Source organism: Podarcis melisellensis (genome assembly GCF_964234715.1).
Source record: "Podarcis melisellensis genome assembly, chromosome: 8".
NCBI lineage: Eukaryota > Metazoa > Chordata > Lepidosauria > Squamata > Lacertidae > Podarcis > Podarcis melisellensis.
In genome coordinates, this window is record NC_138540.1 from 83,820,160 (window position 1) to 83,836,763 (window position 16,604).

General features: G+C 52.1%; 1 protein-coding gene across 3 annotated transcripts in view; it reads right to left on the minus strand.

Annotated features, from left to right (window-relative positions):
- The window catches only part of SIX5 (SIX homeobox 5), a 31,131-nt gene extending 16,212 nt beyond the window's left edge, over positions 1-14,919 (minus strand). For 2 of the 3 annotated variants that reach the window (XR_014171044.1, XR_014171045.1), the window contains exons 1-3: positions 13,903-14,919; positions 6,432-7,720; positions 3,145-4,643 (exon numbers count right to left, since the gene is read on the minus strand). Coding sequence is in view for 1 of the 3 variants with exons in the window: in XM_081921954.1 (XP_081778080.1) it covers positions 4,021-4,643; positions 6,432-7,720; positions 13,903-14,777 (2,787 nt within the window). In the remaining 2 variants the exon portion in view is untranslated. Of the gene's footprint in view, positions 1-1,336; positions 4,644-6,431; positions 7,721-13,902 lie in introns of those variants that run through there. The other variant, XM_081921954.1, reaches the window with a different exon arrangement.
- Between the last annotated feature and the right edge of the window lie 1,685 nt (positions 14,920-16,604).

Below are 16,604 nucleotides of genomic sequence, written 5' to 3' on the forward strand. Positions count from 1 at the left end.
CTTTATGGATAGCTCAGTAGGTGGAGCATGAGACTCTTAATTTTAGGGCTGGGGGTTCAAGTCCACCTTGGGCAATAGATTCCTGCACTGCTGGAATCCTCATGGTCCCATCCAATTCTACAATTCTATGGAATAAAAATAAAATGCTGCAGAAGGCAAAGGAGAGCCGGAGGCCTGTCAAGATGGATATAAATGAAAATAAGGACTGGATGAGGGAAATTTGGTTTGAATTTAAAAATGAGGAATGGAAAGATCTCCTTTTGTGGGGATCTGAAGATCTATGGACTACAAATTTGATCAAGGTGGAAGTTGGAGCCTTTGGGTTATTTGGACTTAAAAGAATTAAGAAACAAGATTTGAGCTCCACCTTTAACCATGGAGGTCTGGCTGGAAGGAACATGGACATCATAGGGATAGTGCCCCTCCGAGACTTGGTGTTAAACATAAAGGACTTCCAAAGAAACCGGCAGAGAGAGACTGAGAGAGATTTAAGGGCCTCAGACGTGAGGTCGCCAGGCTGATAGTAGATGCTAATGGACAATGGCCCGGGGATCGAAACCGGGGAAGGGAGGGTGGGGGTTTGGAAATCCGAAGGGTGTCTGATTCTTTCTACTCTTTTTTATTTTTTATTTTTGCGTTGTCATTAGTATAAAAATGGGGAATTCGTGGAAGGGAAACTGGGTCGACCTTAGAAAAAGTGTGTAAGCATAAATGATTGATGTATATAAGTTAAAAGTTGATATATAAATTGAATTAAATATAGTAACAAATTAAGGTTAAAAATTTAGGGATAAGAACTTGTTGAACAAATATTTGGACATGGAATACAAGAAGGGGAGGCGAGGGGAAGTTCTGGAAAAAAGTTATTGAAAATATGGACTGTAAAAGTTGAATCTTTTTTTTCCTTTTTTTCTTTTTCTTTTTTTGCTTTTTGTATTATTTGAAACTCTAATAAATATTATTTTAAAAAATAATCCAGAGCAGGTTGGATTCAGGATCCTTAATTTCCTGATCCACATCAGTCCCGGGACTCAGGGGTAGGGAACCTGTGGCTTTCGTTTTGGCTGCATTCCCTTTAGATGCAGCCAGCAGACACAGCTGCCAAGGATGACGTGAGTTGTACTCCAATGATATATGGACAGCAGCAGTTTCCCCATCCCTATTATAGAAAACAAGGCACAAGCCTGAAAATGCTCCTTAAATACTGGAACGGTCCTTGAAGCGAAATGGTTTGAGACCCTTACGGACCCCCCCCCCCCGCCACCTCTCGCCATTGGCTTATGATGGGAATTTCCAACAGAGCTCAATGAAGGATGAGTACACGCACAGAGAGAGCTTTAGGATAAAATATATTTATATATATAATATATATATATAAAAGACACACGTACACGTAAAAAAAAGGATATAAAAATATCTTGCAGAAATGATTGTTTCTCACAAACTGTGGAAAATAGGTGTGTAGCTGTAGTACCTGTTTGGGAAGTGTTGGGTTAGGAGACATTCAGATAGACAATCGAAACCCTTTGCTCAGATCCCATCGCAGCAGTGGGGGGGGGGGGGAGGAACAGCGAGCCCATCCTTTTGCAGTAGGGAGGGGTATAATCCATGAGGTGCATCCCCTCCCCATTTCTTTGCAGCAAAACATGTTGATTGACACAGGCCTGGCCGCCCCAGCAGACAGCTGTTTTCAAATAGTGTACCATCCACACTCAGCAAAAAGCTTTGCGGGTACTGAGTGGTCCTGAAGTAGGATCCAGTTAGCATGGCCCCATTAAAAAAAAGAGAGAGAGAAAGAAAGCAAAAACCAGAAATTTCTGCCCCAAAATTTCTGTCCTGTATAACTCCCTGCACTGTTATCTAATGCTAAAAAGCCAGGGAGCTGCCTTAGGCCAATTCTGACCAAGAACAGCCTTCCAAGTCTTACAGGACTACAACGCCCATCATCCCTGACCACTGGCTGTACTGGCAAGGGCTGATGGGAGTTGTAGTCCAAAAGCATTTGTTTGCAAAGGCTGGTCTACACTGTCTGGCTCTTCAGGGCTTCAGACAGAGGTTTCCCCTAGCCTTGCCTGGAGATCCTGGGAACTGGATGTGGGGCTATTTGCAATGCATTCTGCTACAGACCCCACCCTGACACAGAACAAGGTATCTGGAAGGAACACAGTTGTGTCCTGTCCCCCCCCCCCACCTCACTCCAAAGCAGCTCTATGGATGGAGGCCTTTTCACTTATGGAAGATTCCTCAATCCCCGCACAAGGGTCTTGGATTTTGTACTTTGCTCACGGTCTTAAAGTTCGCCACCAGCAACCTGGGTGCAGTGTGAGAAAAGGTTTTGGAAAACGTCAGCGAAAAGAAAAATAATAATTCTTCTCCCCTCAAGATGACAAGGAAACTGTTAAATATATAGGAAGGAGAGATGCCACCGGCTTATAGAAAAATAAGGGGAAAGGGGGAAAGAATTGGTTTTTAAATGACTTTTCTTCTAAAAAATACATTATTAAATATATTTATATATCATTTCTTCTCTGTCTAAAAATAAAAAAGGCAGACCAGTTGCTGATTTTAGCATTCAGAGGAAACAGGCCCAGGGAAAGTTTGGGAGGAAACTCGAGTTTTCAAAGCAAATGGTATTTTAAGGGGGTAATGCTCGGTCTGGCCCGATTGCATGACATTTCTATCTTTCAAGATGGATTGACCCCCAACCTTGAGCGTCCCAGATTAATGTGTGGCTTCTGCTCCCAATCCCCCAACACAGGGGATCTCAAGGTGCAGCTAAAGCTAATTTTTACAGTGGCTTAAGACACCTGACACCTGCTCCCATGTGCCTTTAATGGCAGGACTAACTGCTGCAGGATCCAATCCCACAATTAACAAATGTGCTTCTTACGCTGTTCCCGCCCAGAGCAGCGGAGATCAGCCCAGGGTTAAAACGCCGGAAAGCTATTCCATAGACAAAAGATGGGTCCAGAGGAGACATTCTAGCCAGGCTTCTCTCTGCCCTGGAGGACTGGAACAATGTCTGCATTGTTTTCTAGCGCCAAAGCGTTTGACTTTGGAACAGGACAGTTCACCTCTCTAGGACAGCGCTGCAAGACTAAAAGCCAGCGAGAAGCCAAGCTCAAATGACAATAGCCTCCCCACCCCAACCCTACCCTGGGAAAGAGTACAAGCCTAACTGGAACAGGAGACAAGCACTGGGACCTCGGATGTCCTTCTTGCCCCTCCGAAATGGGACTTGGGCTCAGACTAGCAGCTGGACCCGTTCCCTAGCACCATAGATGAGGGGAGAGGAAGGCTCTCCTTGTGGTGTAAGTCAGCTGACCTGTTTTGGACTACAACTCCCATCAGCCCCCTCTCAGGGATGCCAGGTGGACAAAGGGCAGTCTATATCAGGCACCCCCAAACTCGACCCTCCAGCTGTTTTGGGACTACAACTCCCATCATCCCTAGCTAACAGGACCAGTGGTCAGCAATGATGGGGACTGTAGTCCCAAAACAGCTGGAGGGCCAAGTTTGGGGATGCCTGGTCTATATGATGTGCTCCCTGCCCCAGTGTCAACGAAAATCCCTAGCTTTCCAACCAACTTGGTAGATATTAGGTAGGTTTCTAAAAAAAGGCAGGAAGGCCATGAAGGTAGAAAACGCCCTCAACTCTGTGCCTGAGTTTTAGGAGGGCTGGGAGGGAGGAAAGAAACAAGGTGAATGGGCAACACCTCCAGGGGGAAGATAGTGCTTGCTGTTCGACTGGAAGCCACAAGGTGGCACTGGGGTTGCTGAACAGGCAGTTGTACACACCAGATAATGGGGTCAGCAGTGTCCCAGTGCTGTGTTTTTTCCTTCTGTAGTGTTTGCAAAAAAAAGATGTGCAGCAGCAGCACAGATTTCAGGGGCTCACCCAGGTTTCCCTTTTCAAGGCACTTGTAGCATCCTGTCTGGACCAGGTGGGGACCAAGGATAGCAGGTTTAAAATATCGTTCCGTGGGCAGGTGAGGACTCTGCGACACACCTCGCGGGTGCTTACAAGTCCAGAGGCTCCTCCACCGGCACAGACTGCAGCTGGGTTAGCACCTTCTCGTCCGAGTCCAGAGCCTCGGGGCCCATCGGGTCTCCCCCAGAAGCGTCCAGCAAGAGGCCCTCTCCCTCTGAGAGACGCAGAAGGCCGCCCTGCACCTCCATAGAGTTTTTGTCCATCTCAAACAGCCCCTCGGCACCGGTCCCTTGGAGGTCCATGCCCACCGGGCTGGGCCAAACCACCTGCTGCTGAGACATGGCCAGGCCGTCCGGCTGGGAGAAGTTTGAAAGGAGGCCGGCTTGGCCGGAGTCCGTGCCAAAAGCCAAGTCGGCCGGCCCGGTGCTGTCGGACACCGAAAGCGGGGAGACGCCAGGAGGGAGCACGGAAGCACCCCCCGAGAGCAAGACGCTGCCGCCTTCGCCGCTCCCCAGTGTTGCCGGCGCCATCACGGCCTCCACTTCCTGCTTGATGGGCAGGGCCAGAGTCGGGGCAGCCTGGGCTGAGAGGATGGGCGTCATCAGCATGCCAGCCGGGAAGGTGGCCGTCAGGATCAGCTTCCCCTGCTGCAAAGCCATTCCGGTGACGATGGTGCTGCTCCCCGTTGCCGGGTTGGTCAGGAGGATGTTGCCTAAGTTGGAGAGTAAACGGGGAAATCTTAATAATAATAATTTATTATTTATACCCCGCCCATCTGGCTGAGTTTCCCCAGCCACTCTGGGCGGCTTCCAATCAAGTGTTAAAAACAATACAGCATTAAATATTAAAAACTTCCCTGAACAGGGCTGCCTTCAGATGTCTTTTAAAAAGAAGATAGCTGCTTATTTCCTTCACATCTGAAGGGAGGGCGTTCCACAGGGCGGGTGCCACCACCGAGAAGGCCCTCTGTCTGGTTCCCTGTAACCTCACTTCTCGCAGTGAGGGAACCACCAGAAGGCCCTTGGTGCTGGATCTCAGTGTCTGGGCTGAACGATGGGTGTGGAGACGCTCCTTAAGCAAAGGAAGGGACACAGAGCCCACATTTCCTCTCCCCCCGCCCACCCAAATCAGCAAACATCTCCAAGGCGGTCCCTACTCTCCAAGAGAGCCAATGAGGTGGAGTGGTTGGACTAGGGCCTGACAGAGACCAGGGTTCAAATCCCAACGTTGATATGAAGCTCATTGGGTGAGCCTGGGCCAGTCACTGTCTCTTCGCCTAGCCTACCCCAGAGGGTTGTTGTGAGGATAAAACAAGGAGAGGGAAAACCATGTGACCACCTTGATCTCCTTGGAGGAAAAGTGGGATAGAAACAAATACATAATAATTAACTAGACAAAAATATTGCTTTGCAACGTTGGAGAAATTGTGGGAATGAAGGAACATTTATACACATGTGGTGGAAATGCCCATTGATTAAAAACTTCTGGCTAAAAATATTTCAGGAAATGGAACAAATTACATCTCAATCGATCAATTTAGATCCCCAAATAGCATTGCTTTCTATATTTGCAGATGAAGCACAAAATCTTAGAGACAGAGACTTAATTGTGCATCTTATAACTGCAGCACGTCTTGTTGTTGCTAGACAATGGAGGACATTAAACATTAAACATGAACCTATATGAAGTTTGGTATGCTTATGTCTGGGAATTAATTTTGATGGAAAAGTTAACAGAAAGGGTACATGAAAGAAAACAATGTGAGAAACCTTATAACTTTTACATAACGTAAAGGTAAAGTAAAGGTACCCCTGCCCGTACGGGCCAGTCGTGTCCAACTCTAGGGTTGTGCGCCCATCTCACTTAAGAGGCCGGGGGCCAGCGCTGTCCGGAGACACTTCCGGGTCACGTGGCCAGCGTGACAAAGCTGCAGCTGGCGAGCCAGCACCAGCGCAGCACACAGAAACGCTGTTTACCTTCCCGCTATAAAGCGGTACCTATTTATCTACTTGCACTTAAGGGTGCTTTTGAACTGCTAGGTGGGCAGGAGCTGGGACCGAACAACGGGAGCTCACCCCGTCGTGGGGATTCAAACCGCCGACCATACGATCGGCAAGTCCTAGGCACTGAGGTTTTACCCACAGCGCCACCCGCGTCCCTACATACATAACGTAGTCCTCCTTTATTACATACGCATCAAAGAAAGAACATGCATTTAAACCACATTTAAGCCTACGTACTTCTCTTCCTCCCCCATTTTATCACTCACAACAATTCTGCGAGATAGGTTAGGCTGAGAGTGAATTATTGGCCCAAGATCACCAAATTTCTTGGCTGAGTGGGGATTCGAACCCTGACCTCCCAGGTCCTAGTCCAGCACCGCTCTAAATGTATGGCGCAAACGGGACCCTAGAGTCCTTGATTCAGCCCTGCCAGTTTCCTGAATCCCTTGAATTGTTTTTGAAACCTCCCCGGCCACCCTCTGCCCAAAGCCACGTACCTGGCGCAGTGCCCGGGATCTGCAGCGTGGTCATGCCCACGTTGGCGTTGATGAGGTGCACGTTGCTCTGGCCAAGGCTTCCTCCCGCCGACACGGCCACCTGCGGCGCCCCTGCCATGGCCCCCACTTTGATGGGGGCGCCACCGGTGGTGAGGATCTGGATGGGGCTGCCCATGCCCTGCTGCAGGGTGACCACCTGGGAGGTTGGCACAACTTGGGGCAGAGAGATAATCTGGGAGCCCTGGGCCACTTGGGGGAGCGAGACGAGCTGGGGGGCAGATGCCCCCTGCGGGACGGCGTAGATCTGCGTCGGGGACACGGGCACCATTTGGGACGGGGAGAGCACCTGGGTCCCAGAGATGGGCTGGGAGAGCGGCACCACCTGGGAAGGGGGCGAGACTTGGGTGATGGGGACCAGGGATGGGGCAGGGACGTGGAGAACAGCGGCCTGGGGTGGTGAGGGGCCTGGCATGGACAGCAGCGGCGTGGCTGTGGTAGTCTGGGAAGACTGGGCCATCTGCCCACCGACCGTGGCTGCGGTTACCTGGGGAGCTGGCAGGGCTTGGGCACCGGGGGCCAACTTGGCTAGAGGAACCATCTGAGGACTAGATGTGGCTGGTGGCTGAGGTGCTGTGGGCAGCTGCTGCGCAGCCGTGGGGGCTGCTTCGTTTGATGGGACCACTTGCGGCATGGCAACAGCCGCCAGCAGGGGCCCCTTGTGGTTGGAGAGGAGCGTGGCAGCGTCGGGGACGGGCAACAGGGGTGGGGCGGACCCCTGACCCTCTTCCAGCTTGACCTCGACGCCAAACGCCAGGGCCTCTGCCGCTTCCGACTTCACTTCCCCCTGAAGCGCGGCAGCCGGGCTGAGAATGACGGTGGCCGGGGCGAGGGGCTCCTGGAGGGCCTTGTTGGCCTCCTGACTGCCGGGCGGGCCTGGGGGCTTGCCGCCCAGCAGGGGGCTGGATCCGTTGATGAGGATGGGCGGGCTGGGCGCTGCCACGGGGCTGAGGGTGATGGTCTGGTTGTCGCCAAGAGCCAAGCCGTTCAGGATGACGCCTCCGCTGGGAGTCTGGATGACGGAGCCGCCGTTCAGCAGCATGGTCGGGGAGCTAGCGGTGATAAAGTTGCCGTTGAGGAGGATGGAAGAGGCGCTGGAGCAAGCGGCTGGCAGGAACAGGCTGTTGGGGGTGGGCATCCCTTCGGGGGTCGTGGAAATCCCCATGGACGTTTCGGTTTCTTCGGTGCCGTGGCTGGACTCGTCCTCCGTGCTGGGGTTCCCGTCAGACTCGCTGTAAAGGAGAAGAGGTTCAGGATGTAATAATAATAATAATAATAATAGTTATTTATACCCCGCCCTGCCCGGCCAGAGCTGGGCTCAGGGCGGCTAACACCAGTAAAATGACAGTAAAAACATAATGGGGGGGGGGACCAATTTAAAATACAGGTTAAAATGCAATTTTAAATGCAGCCTCATTTTAAAAGTCAAAACCATAAGGAGAGGGAAACATAAGGGTCAGACTGAGTCCAAACCAAAGGCCAGGCGGAACAGCTCCGTCTTGCAGGCCTTGTGGAAAGATGTCAAGTCCCACAGGACCCTAGTCTCTTGTGACAGAACGTTCCACCAAGTCGGGGCCAGTACTGAAAAGGCCCTGGCCCTAGTTGAGACCAATCTAACCACCTTGCGACTTAGGACCTCAAAAATGTTGTCATTTGTGGACCTTAAGGTCCTCTGTGGGACATACCAGGAGAGGCGGTCCCGTAGGTACGTAGGTCCTAGGCCGTGGTTGCCACAGTGAACTGTCTCTGAATAACAGTTGTTGGGAATCTCGGGGATGGGGGGAGAAGTGCTCTTGCGCTCAAATTCTGCGCATGGTCACCTGATCAGCCACCGTTAGAACAGGATGTTGGACTAGATAGGCCACTGAGTTTCTCCTCTATGAACTGGTCTAATCCACAACAACTGTTTATTACTTATGCCCTCCCCATCTGACCATTGCCCCAGCCACTCTGTTCAAACAGAATATTAAAATAAAAACACAACAAAACACCAGACAATAAAAAACTTTCTTTTTTACAGAGCTGTCTTCAGATGTCTTCTAAAAGTTGTATGGTTCTTTATCTCCTTGACATCTGATGGGGTGGTGTTCCACAGGGCGGGCGCCACCACCGAGAAGGCCCTCGGATCTGGACCTTAGGGTCCAGGCTGAACGATGGGGGTGGAGATGCTCCTTCCGGTATACACAGTCAAAGCCATTTAGCGCTTTAAAGGCCAGCACCAACACTTTGAATTGCACTCAGAAACCTACCGGGAGCAGCCATCGTTCTAGCCTGTGGCAAGAAATGCCGCAAGTTATTTATGCATTGCATGAAATACTTCCTTGTATCTGCCCTGAATCTCTGAAAACCTCCAGTGGTGCAGATTCCCTGCACAAAAATGCTGGTATTGTCTGGGGGCAGTGTTAGAAATTAGCCGGGTGCCGGGTGCATTTTGCACCTAGCTATTGGTCGCTATTGGGATGTGGGTGGCCCTGTGGGTTAAACCACAGAGCCTAGGACTTGCCAATCAGAAGGTTGGCGGTTCGAATCCCCACGACGGGGTGAGCTCCCGTTGCTCAGTCCCAGCTCCTGCCTACCTAGCAGTTCGAAAGCACGTCAAAGTGCAAGTAGATAAATAGGTACCACTCCGGCGGGAAGGTAAACAGCGTTTCCGTGTACTGCTCTGGTTCGCCAGAAGCGGCTTAGTCATGCTGCCCACATGTCCCTTTACCTTTACCTATTGGTCGCTAGTGACCAAGTGAAGATACCTGGGCACCAGGATGGCATCTGGCGTCTCTGCCATCTGGAGGTAGATGCCTAAGGATCATTGGATCTGGACTGTTTTCGCACACTAGCAACACATCCTGCAGAATTCCATCAGTTATATTTTTATCTGCAGAATCGGAATGAACTTCAGGAACCAAAATGCGTTCTCCGTGTAGCCTGAGCAGGAGCAGGGAACAACCTTCTAGTTAACTGTCGTCACCTGTCTTAACTTACCCTACCCCATGGCCCTGCTCACGGTTGTGCAAAATATTCCTGCATTATGAAATGTCCGTGTCATCATTAAGAAAAAGAGGTTGGAATAGGCCAATATCTATGTAGACTAATTCTGGATCAAGTGACTTTTCTTGTTTAAGTTCTCCTAGTTCTTAACCTAGCTCAAGGCTGTCATCTGAACTAGCAAAATGCAGTCACATGTTGAACATAAAACATAAAAACAAGATTACGAGGAATCTCTGGGACTTCCCTCCTCCCCTTTGTGGGTCCTATTTTTAATCATTTCCTCCTGCATCTTTTTAGAATAATCCAAATCTTTTCTCTCTCCATTGTATCCAAAATTCCCCATTACAAGTGCAATTCCAATCCTACTAATTATTTTAACTGTTTACAGTGGTCTTTAAGATCAGTTATAAATTTGCCCCACTCCTTATTAAAATTTTGGTCTTCCTGATTTCTGATTCCTCCGGTCATTTTAGCCATTTCGGCATAATCCATCAACTTGACCTTGCCATTCTTCTCTAGCAAAATGTTTTAACTGAGAATCAATCACAGCCAGTCCGTCATTTGAAAAAGAAAACTTTGGAGACGCCTTGCCCCAAAATGGCAGCTAGGCATTCCGTTTTGAAAATTGGTTTAAAAAGCAATTTGGTGCCTAGCTTATATATCTGAGTTTGCTGATCAGAAGGTCGGCAGTTCGAATCCCCACCACGGGGTGAGCTCTCATTGCTCGGTCCCTGCTCCTGCCAACCTAGCAGTTCAAAAGCACGTCAAAGTGCAAGTAGATAAATAGGTACTGCTCCGGCAGGAAGGTAAACGGCGTTTCCATGTGCTGCTCTGGTTCGCCAGAAGCAGCTTAGCCATGTTGGCCACATGACCCGGAAGCTGTACGCCGGCTCCCTAGGCCAATAAAGCGAGATGAGCGCCGCAACCCCAGAGTCAGCCACGACTGGACCTAATGGTCAGGGGTCCCTTTGCCTTTACCTTTAACCCTGGCCAGGGGGGAAGCCTCTTTGAATTATTTTCTTTGAACGGATAGTGGGAGCCCCCACCTGCAGTGTAACAAGCCCCAACCCCTGATTTACTGTGGGGAAGGGTTGTAGCTCAATGCTTAGAGCACCCGCCTTGCAAGCAGAAGGTCGCAGGTTCAAATCCAGTTTAAAAGACCGGGTAGCAGGGAATGGGAAAGTGCCTGGAGAGCCGATGGTATTCAGTGTACAATATATGTTTCTGAGGTAGAAAGGACTGAGAAATAGACCTTTAGTTGGAGAGTGAAGGCAGGAGTCTGGGCTCCTTGGGCAAGGTAATTTCCACCCTCAGCCCAAGGAAATTCAAAGCCAAGGGATTCACATTTCACAACAAAGGGGATGAGCTTGGCGCCTTCCACGTTGCTGCAAAGTGCAGCTAACTGGAGGCAAAGTTTTTCTCCCAGGAGAGACGGGGCGGGGGGGGAGAGGAGAGCGAGCGCCAGCTGCAGGAACATCTGGAGTAGCCAACTTGGCTGTTCCCCACCCCCTGAACAGCCTGCAAGAGAAGAATGAACTAGAACTTTCTCAAACTCAAGTGGTTTCTCCCTTTTGTTTGCAGAGGGGAAGGCAAAGGCGGACACACAAAAATTCCTCCGTGCCCAGGAACAGCTAGAAGAGAAAAGCCCTCTTCACTCTCCTGGGTGCACCCTGCTCTGGAAGCACCCAAAATGTGGGGGGGGGGGAGGAGAGAGAAACCAGGGAGGGGAAAAGCTCTGTCTGCAGGGTTCAGGTCTCCCACCTCCTCATTCCTTCCTTACAGCCCCATCCAACACATATTTATTCGAAAGTAAGGCAGTGGTGTTACCCAGGGTCTCCCAAATCGGGGAGGGGGATTACCTAGGGGGCAGTAAAAGGCCAGGGGGTGGCAGGGGGGCACTGGAGGTGTAAATGGCTATCAGACTTTGATAAGCTGGTATCAGCAACTCTTGTTGAATTAAGTGAACTAAGCAATTTGAACTGGATTTTTAATGACTGTTTGGAATTTTATTGCATTATTATCTTCCCTTTTCTGGGTCATGCGAATCGCTATTCTGAATAATGCTTTTTACAGGGAATTATCATCATCATCAATTTATTTATTCACTGTCCATCTAGCTGGGTTTCTCCTAAAAATACATTAAAACATCAGTCATTAAAAACTTCCCTAGGGCTTGCCGATCAGAAGGTCGGCGCTTCGAATCCCCGCCACGGGGTGAGCTCCCGTTGCTCAGTCCCTGCTCCTGCCAACCTAGCAGTTCGAAAGCACATCAAAGTGCAAGTAGATAAATAGGTACCACTCTGGCAGGAAGGTAAACTGCATTTCCATGCGCTGCTCTGGTTCGCCATGCTGGCCACATGATCCGGAAACGGTATGCCGGCTCCCTCAGCCAGTAAAGCGAAATGAGTGCTGCAACCCCAGAGTCGTCCGCGACTGGACTTAACGGTCAGGGGTCCCTTTACCTTTTAAGCAGGGGTAGGGGGCACCAGGCAGGATTAAGCCTTCTGTAGCTCACTTTGTGAATTGTGCAAATACAAGGCTGTTCCTGTGTCTAAGGCAGCCTGTCTCAGCACTCTCACACAGAAGAAAAGAGTTGAAATTTAGGGTAGCTTGTGGGTTTTGCAAAGCCTTGGCCGTACCTCGCTCTTCTTGGTTTGGCTAGAACTGGAGAGGATGTAACTGATGTTACCCCTCTTTCTTAGCACCCGGAGTTTAGTAATTCCTTACAATACGCCGCAGTCCATTTATTTCCCAGCCTCTGTAAAAATGCTTGTTCCTTTTGCTGGAAGTTACTTTCGACAACTTTTTCCCCCCGGGGGGGATAAGAGTTTCTAATGCATGCGACAGAAAATGGGTGTCTCCCAATCTGCCAATGGTCAGGCATGATGGGTATTGTAGTCCAGTTTCTGGAAGGCCCTATGACAATACCCATCATGCTGGCTGAGACGAATTGAAGCCAGAATCCCAAAACATATGGAAGGCACCAGCCTGGCTACCCCTGCCCTAGAAGGACAGGAACTTTGTAAAGGGTCCATTAGAGACCTATAAAACTTCGAGAGGGGTCTCCCAGCAGGCTCATTCTCTCTTCCAGGGAGTGCTTACTATAAACTGAGAAGCACATGTGATTCAGGAATTTCTCCATCACCCTAGACTTTTTCTGAAACTTGGGAGGAACATGAACTAAGAATAGGTGGCATCAATGTCTCCCAAAAACCCATCCAGAGGAAATAGGTATTCTATGGTGGGTTGGAGTCAAGTGTCTCTAGGATGCTGGGTTTTCCATGAAGACCCCAAAGACGCCTTCAGAACTTCAAGATCCCTTTAAGGAGAGTTGGGGGGTCTGCCCCCTAATTATCAGCATGTGGTCTTTAAGAATATTAGAAAAGCCCAGCTGGTTCTGACCCACATCCAAGTCCAATCCTAAACCCATTTCTTCAAGAGTAAGCTCCAACTTTAATGGGACTTACTTGGGGTCTGCTGCAGTCCTAGTTGGGCTGCATCCTGCTTCCCAGCAGTGCAGAGAGAATAATTGGGTGCACTCTTCCCACCTTGGATCAAATCTATGCTTTCAGGTGTTATAAGAAAGCTGCAGAGATAGCGCAGGATAGTGCGCACCCCGGAAATGATCTCTTTCAGCTTCTGCCTTCTGGAAGAAGGTAAAGGGACCCCTGACCATTAGGTCCAGTCGTGACCGACCCTGGGGTTGCGGCGCTCATCTCGCTTTACTGGCCGAGGGAGCCGGCGTACAGCTTCTGGGTCATGTGGCCAGCATGACTAAGCCGCTTCTGGTGAACCAGAGCAGCGCACGGAAACGCCGTTTTACCTTCCCACCGGAGTGGTACCTATTTATCTACTTGCACTTTGATGTGCTTTTGAACTGCTAGGTTGGCAGGAGCGGGGACAGAGGAACGGGAGCTCACCCCATCGCGGGGATTCGAACTGCCGACCTTCTGATTGGCAAGTCCTAGGCTCTGTGGTTTAACCCACAGCGCCGGGTTATAAAGACTAGGACTAGCCCTGAGAAACAGTTTCTATCCAAATGCGATTTTGGTTTTAAAAACAGTGTACGGTAGTCTCTGTGGGAGTATATTGTATTTAATTATGGGGTACCAGAGTTTTTAGGGGGTCAACCAGGCTGGGATAGCAAGGATAGCAGGCTTGTTGGTTTTTGCATATCTGATGTAATTTTTTCAATTTCGTTGTTCTGTATGGGACAACGACAATAAAGATTATCGTATTGTATTGTATCTGGCAAGGCTAAGAAGCAGGCCAGGGAGGCAGCAGTCACCCCTCTCCCTCCCCGCAACCGGTAGACTGCTCTTATCCATGCAGGTTCCACTTAGCTCTCTTTCCTGCGCAGCAGTGCGCGCGCGATTGCGCCCCGAGAGAGTGCGGCGCTGCGCTCTGCCCATGCCCCGGGGCCGCTCACCTCTTGCTGGGCGTGCCGGCGCCTCCTCCCCCGGCTCCTCCTCCTCCTCCGCTGCGGTCGCGCTGCCGTCGGTTCTTGAACCAGTTGCTGACCTGCGTGAGCGACAGGCCGGTGTCCTGGGCCAGGCGCCGCTTCTGCTCGGGGCTCGGGTAGCGGCTGCGCCCGTACGAGTCGCGCAGGGCTGCCCGCGAGCGCCGCTTGAAGCAGTACACCGTCTCCTCGCCGTCCCAGATGGTGCTGGGCAGCGGGAACTTCTTGCGCAGCCGGTACTTGTCGACGGCGCCCAGAGCCCGGCCCCGGGCAGCTTCGGCCTCCCGGTAGCGGGCGCGCAGGTACAGATCCTGCAGGAACGGGTGGTGCGGCGCGCCGAAGGGCCGGCTCTGCACCAGGCGGTACAGCTCGGCGAAGTCTCCGCGCTGGAAGGCCAGCAGCGCGCGCGCCTTGGCCAGGCTCTCGCCCGCCTGCGCCTCCAGGCACGGCGCCTCGGCGTCGGGCGGCAGCGAGCCCAGGAAGCGGCCCAGCCGGCCGGGGTCGCCCGCCTGCAGCAGCGCCTCGCACACGCACGAGACCTGCTCCGCCGAGAAGCGCGGCGAGCGCGGAGGATCGGGCGCGGCGGAGGCGAGCCCCGCGCTTGGAGAGGACGCGGCAGGCGTCTCCAAACCCGATCCTCCTCCTCCTGCTCCGCCGCCGCCGTCCTCTGGCTCTCGGCCGGGAGGAGCCTGCGGCGGCGACGGGGCGGGCGCCGAAGTTGGCAGAAGTTGGCGCGCCTCCTCGGCTGCGCCCTCCTCCTCCTCCTGCCTCTGCTCTCCGGCGGCGGGGGCGCGCCGCCCTCCCCGGCCGGGGGGCTCGGCGGGGCCCGCGGGGAAGGAGGCCATGTTCGCGGCGCGCGGGATCGCGGCCCCCCTCGCCCGCCTCCGGCCCGCTCCCCTCCCCCTGCGCGCTGCCCTAGCCGTGCGGGTCTCCTCCCCCTGCGCCGCCGTCCCCTTTCCACATCCTAGGAGCCGCGGGCCGCCTCCCGCCCCCGGGCCGCCGCGCGGCTCCCAGCCCGGGCTGGCCTCCGCCTCCTCCTGGGACGCGCGCCCACCCCCCGCCGCCCCCCAAACTTCGGCGCAACTCTCCAGACGCTTCTCCCCCGCCTCGATCTCCCTCCTTTCCACTTCTCTTCCCCCCTTCCTTCCTTCTCTCTTTCTTTCTCTTTCTCCCCCACCCGCCTTTCCCTCTATTAACTTTCCTTTCCCCTCCCTTCGTCCTTCCTACTTTTACTCCTGGGCTCCTCCTCCCTTTGCGCAGCCACAAATCAATCTCTCTCTTTTTTTCCCTCTCTCTCTTCCTCGCTCAGACGCAAAAAAGCGCCGCTTTTTGGAAATCCGGAGTGCTGTCCCCGCTGAAACGAAACTTTAAAAAAAGGAGAACCCATTGGCTCTCATTTCTGTTCATAGTAGTAGATCCCGAACTCTTTTTTGGCCCACTGCCACCTTCGTTCCACAAGCACATCCCCCAGCGTCCCCTATGCTTGCTCTATAGAAAGCATTATAGGGGTTAACAGGGCTCGCTAAGGAAGATATTAATAGAATTGTGCAGTTGGGAGGGACACTAACGGTCATCTAGTCTAACCCCATGCAGTGCAGGAATTTCAACTATACAGTGGTACCTCGGGTTAAGAACTTAATTCGTTCCGGAGGTCCGTTCTTAATCTGAAACGGTTCTTAACCTGAAGCATCACTTTAGCTAATGGGGCCTCCCGCTGCTGCACAATTAGTGTTCCTATCCTGAAGCAAAGTTCTTAACCCGAGGTACTGTTTCTCGGTTAGCGGAGTCTGTAACCTGAAGCGTCTGTAACCTGAGGCGTTTGTAACCCGAGGTACCACTGTAAAGCATCGGGGACAGTTGCAACACAATAAAATTCAAAACTGTAGCAATTAGTTGCACATTCATTCAAAATCCATGTAAAACCAGTGGCGTAGCGTGGGTTGTCAGCACCCGGGGCAAGGCAAGTAATTTGTGCCCCCTAACCCGTGGATTTGCGCCCCCTAACCCTAACCCCCAGATGTTGCGCCCGGTGCGGCCGGGCCCCCCCTGCACCCCCCACGCTATGCCACTGTGTAAAACTACTCAGTTTAATTCAGGGATTGGCAAACTACGGCCCGGGGCCAGATGCGGGCCCCCCAGGCTCGTGGATCCGGTCCGCGGACCCTACCGCTTGCTCGGTCAGTCCCCACAAGCTGTGGACACCTCACTGCGTAGGGACTGACTTCCACGATGCTGGCAAGGATTCGGATTGGCTGCAGGAAGTTGGGTAATACATCCGGGTAATACAAGCACGCACACCTGAGTGCCCCCCCCCCACTTTTGGAACCACTGGGGAAGAGATGGCTTGTTTCCAAGTGGATAGCTCAGTTGGTGAGAGAGTGGTGCTGGTAACGCCAAGGTTGCAGGTTCAATCCCCGTATGGGGCAGCTGCCTATTCCTGTGTGGCAGGGGGTTGGGCTAAATGACCCTCAGGGTCCCTTCCGACTCTACGATTCTGTGAATCTGGCAGAGAGAATCCTGCTGCTGCCGTTGTGTTGCTGCCTCCTTGTGATGATGTGGATGAAAAAAGTGAGGTGGGTGGAAACGGCATACCCAAGACACCTCCTCCGCTACTTCACACTGTTAAACTATGGAACTCACTGCCACTGGAGGCAGCGATGACCACCCACTTG